A 3,379-nucleotide genomic window follows, 5' to 3' on the forward strand; every position below is an offset into this window, starting at 1 on the left:
GCTAGCTTAGCTCCCTTAACACCCCCCCTTAACCTGAGCTCTGAGTCTCCCCCAGCCCTACCGACCACCGAAGCACCCCGAGCCACCTCCGAGCCCCCCAGTTCTTCCAGACGCCACCAAACCCCCTTGTGTCCCCTCCAAGTCGACCCCTGAGCCCTCCCCAAGCCAGCAGCCCAGCCCCGCTGAGCCCTCCCAGCCCTGCTGAGAACCTTTGAGGCCCCACCGAGCCCCTCCTGCCCTGTCGAGATCTCTGGAGTGCCTCCAAGCCCCTGATCCCTCCGCAAGCCAACCCTGAACCCCACCCTTCTGAAGCCCCATGAGCCCCTGTCAAGCCTTCTTGGGCACCCCCCAGCCCCAAAGAGCCCTTTCAGCTAAACTGAGCCTCCCCTGAACTATCGAGCCCCCTGAGCTCTCTTGAGACCCCTCCTGCTTCTGCTTGACTCCTCTGAGGATTTGCTTTACTTGGTGTCATTCCTAGATGGGCATCAGCTCCTCCTCTCTTTCCTGATTCCCAGTCCCTTCATAGACGGAGTTTTGCCTCTCACTTAGGAATGTGCCCCCAAAGCCAAGGGAAGAGGCCAGCTTGAGCACATCCCTCTGGGCTTCTGGAGATAGAAAGGGGAATGGCTCCTCTGGAGCAGCATGTGTTTCTCTGACATTGTGTTTGTGCTTTTCTTTCTCTCCTCAAGAAAGAGAAATCCAAATCGAGTAGCAGCACGGCCCGAGAACCCAATGGCTTCCCAGCTGACACCTCTGCCAACTCCTCCCTCCTTCTGGAGTTCCAAGGTGGGTCTGGGCTGAGCTCCCTTCAACGTGGGGAAAGACTCCAAGGCTGTATAGCAGCTGGGACGTGGTTGGTTCTGTGTGCTGCCAGTATGGGGAAGAGCAGTGCTTGCCCCTGAGCACTGGCATGTAGTGGAGAACAATGAAGTTGAGCTGTGGAGTTGGGCTGATCCATTTCTGGATTGTCCCTGTCCAAACTGTTCATTTTTGCTGTTAGAGGGTCTTAATGGGCTGTTTCTGGTATCTTCTGTGGGAAGCTTCACAGCCAACTGGAGAAGTGGGGTTTCCTGATCCCCCCTTTCCATGCTCTGCTGGGGAGAGGCCAATAGCCACCTGCAGCCAAGCTTGCTTTTCCAAAAGTTACTTCCATGGACCTTAGGGTGAAGGGGCAAAGGCTGTCCCTGGTTTTGCTCTTGGTCTAGGCACTGTGGTGCAGCCAGGAGAAGTTTTGGCAGCACCAGACTCACTGCTGAGGTAGTGTACACATCTGCCCAGCACCTGCTCTGTGTGTGGCTAAGGAAAATTTGCTGGCACTCCCAGGAGATGTGGTGGGGTTATGTTGCAGGTCTGCACTTTGGCAAAGTGTGTGCCAGGCCTGCTTCTTCACTGGTGCTGAGCATTATTCCTTGTGTTGCTTCACAGAGGAGGAACAAAACCATGGTACACAGCCGGAGATTCCTGCTTTTGGATGCCCAGGGCCCTCCCAAGCTGCTGATGTGGGATTTGGCAGTGCTTATTCTCATTCCCAGGGCAGGAACATTCCCCCTCCCATGGCCAGTTGTGTATATGATTCCCACTATGTTCTGGAGGACTCAGTCCTGTGCCTGACAGCCCTTAGGCTGATGTGGAACAGTGAATCCCCTGTTTAACTCTCTGACCATGCTCTGCCTTCTCAGCAAGACCCCAGCTTCCAGTGCCGCCCTGAGCTGCCTGTGCCCCTGCGTCAAGGTGCTCTTTTTCACCAGGTGCTGTTTCTGCAGATGAGAACAGCAACCAGAGCTCCCTGTCTGATGTATACCAGCTCAAGGTGGACAGCAGTCCCAACTCCAGCCCCAGTCCTCAGCAGAGCGAGTCCATGAGTCCTGCCCACACGTCTGACTTCCGCACAGACGACTCACAGCCTCCTACCCTGGGGCAGGAGACCCTGGAAGGTGAGTGCTGGGCCGAGAAGGGAGAAGGCAGATGGGTGGGATCAGGGAATGTGGTGGTTCGGTGGGTGGCCATGGCACTGCTGGCAGCTGACAGGGCATGGGGGACTTCTTTAGCTAGGTGTTCTGTCCTCGGTCAGCACTGACCTGGGTGCGGGGTCTGCATTTTTGTTGACCCACCTGTTCTCCCCAGAGCCCTCCCTGCCTTCCTCAGAAGTGGCAGATGAGCCTCCCACTCTCACAAAGGAAGAGCCAGTCCCCCTTGAGACTCAGGTAAGGGATGGGGGATTCAAACCATCTGTAAATGTGCATGGACCTAGATTGGCCCTTTGACCATTGTTGCTGCTTCTTGTAGCAAAAGCATCTTGGTGGATGGACTTGCTCCCAAGTGCCCCTGGGAGCTCCCAGAACCTCCTGGTTTCCTGAGCTTTAGTCTTTATCCCTTGGTTCAGATCAAGTGTTGGAGTGTGAGGGAAGGATATGGGTATGTGGGAAAATGACAGTTCTGGCAGGCTCCAGGGCTGGAGTGGGTTCCCATTCCTGGTGCCCTGGGGCCTGTGCATGGGTGACAGCCTGGGCTGTCCCCATAGTGTGACACAGCCTTGTCTAGGTGTGTGTAGCTCAGTGTCACTGCCTGTGACCTCTGGCTCTTGCAGGTAACTGAAGAGGATGAGGACTCTGGTGCGCCACCTCTGAAGAGATTTTGTGCTGACCAGAACTCTGTGTGCCACACAGCCTCGGAGAGCTAACCTGCCTGGCCCGGCACCTTCGCCAGCCCCTTGCAGAGCCACCTGGCCCCCCAGGACCAGCGCTTCCCTCCAGCCTGCCCCTTCCCCAGTGTCGGGGCTCCCACCAGTTGCATCAAGTGCGCCCTGCCCTGCCCTATCCTGCCCTGCCCGATGGATGGGGCTGCTGCCAGTACCTGCAAATTTGCCTCTATTTATTGGCTCCCTCTCTCCCTGCTCCCTGCCCTAGAGTTGGGGCTCTCTGCTGGGTGGCCTGCATGTGTGGTGGGTTCTCCATGGGGCTCCCTGCTCTCCATGGTCCCCAGGACACTGGCAGATGCTGTTTGCCTGCTTGTGGCTTCCCTGCCTGCCCTTCCTCTGGGTGCTGGGAACAGGAGAGGCACCTTCCCCCTGCTCCAGGTGATGTGTTCACTCGGTTGTGGGAGCAGGTGATGATGGGTGTGGGGGGCAGTGAGGGAGCGGCCGGCAGGGACCCACTGGGACGCTGTGCAATAAGCTGCTAGTTTAAGCCATTCATGCTGGGAGAGAGGGGAGCGTTTTCCCCTCCCAGAGGGCAGGTACTGACCGGCCTCGGCTCTGCCTCGGGGCACAACTCCAGCCGAGTGGAATTTGCAGTCCCCCGGGAGCCTGCAGAGCAGGAGGAGCCGCTGCCCTATGCTGGAGGGCCTTGCCCCGGCCTAGGTACCCGCTGTCTCCGAGGCG

The 3,379-nt window shown here is 57.8% G+C and overlaps 1 protein-coding gene across 1 annotated transcript in view; it reads left to right on the forward strand.

Moving 5' to 3' along the window:
* The window catches only part of BCL7B (BAF chromatin remodeling complex subunit BCL7B), a 3,985-nt gene extending 614 nt beyond the window's left edge, over positions 1 to 3,371 (forward strand). The window contains exons 2-6 of the mRNA XM_014308700.2: positions 56 to 128; positions 690 to 786; positions 1,764 to 1,934; positions 2,125 to 2,204; positions 2,588 to 3,371. Of these exons, the coding sequence (XP_014164175.1) occupies positions 56 to 128; positions 690 to 786; positions 1,764 to 1,934; positions 2,125 to 2,204; positions 2,588 to 2,680 (514 nt within the window). The 3' untranslated portion in view covers positions 2,681 to 3,371. The remainder of the gene's footprint in view (positions 1 to 55; positions 129 to 689; positions 787 to 1,763; positions 1,935 to 2,124; positions 2,205 to 2,587) is intronic.
* Positions 3,372 to 3,379: the final 8 nt, after the last annotated feature.

This window comes from Geospiza fortis, unplaced genomic scaffold, assembly GCF_000277835.1.
Source record: "Geospiza fortis unplaced genomic scaffold, GeoFor_1.0 scaffold59, whole genome shotgun sequence".
NCBI lineage: Eukaryota > Metazoa > Chordata > Aves > Passeriformes > Thraupidae > Geospiza > Geospiza fortis.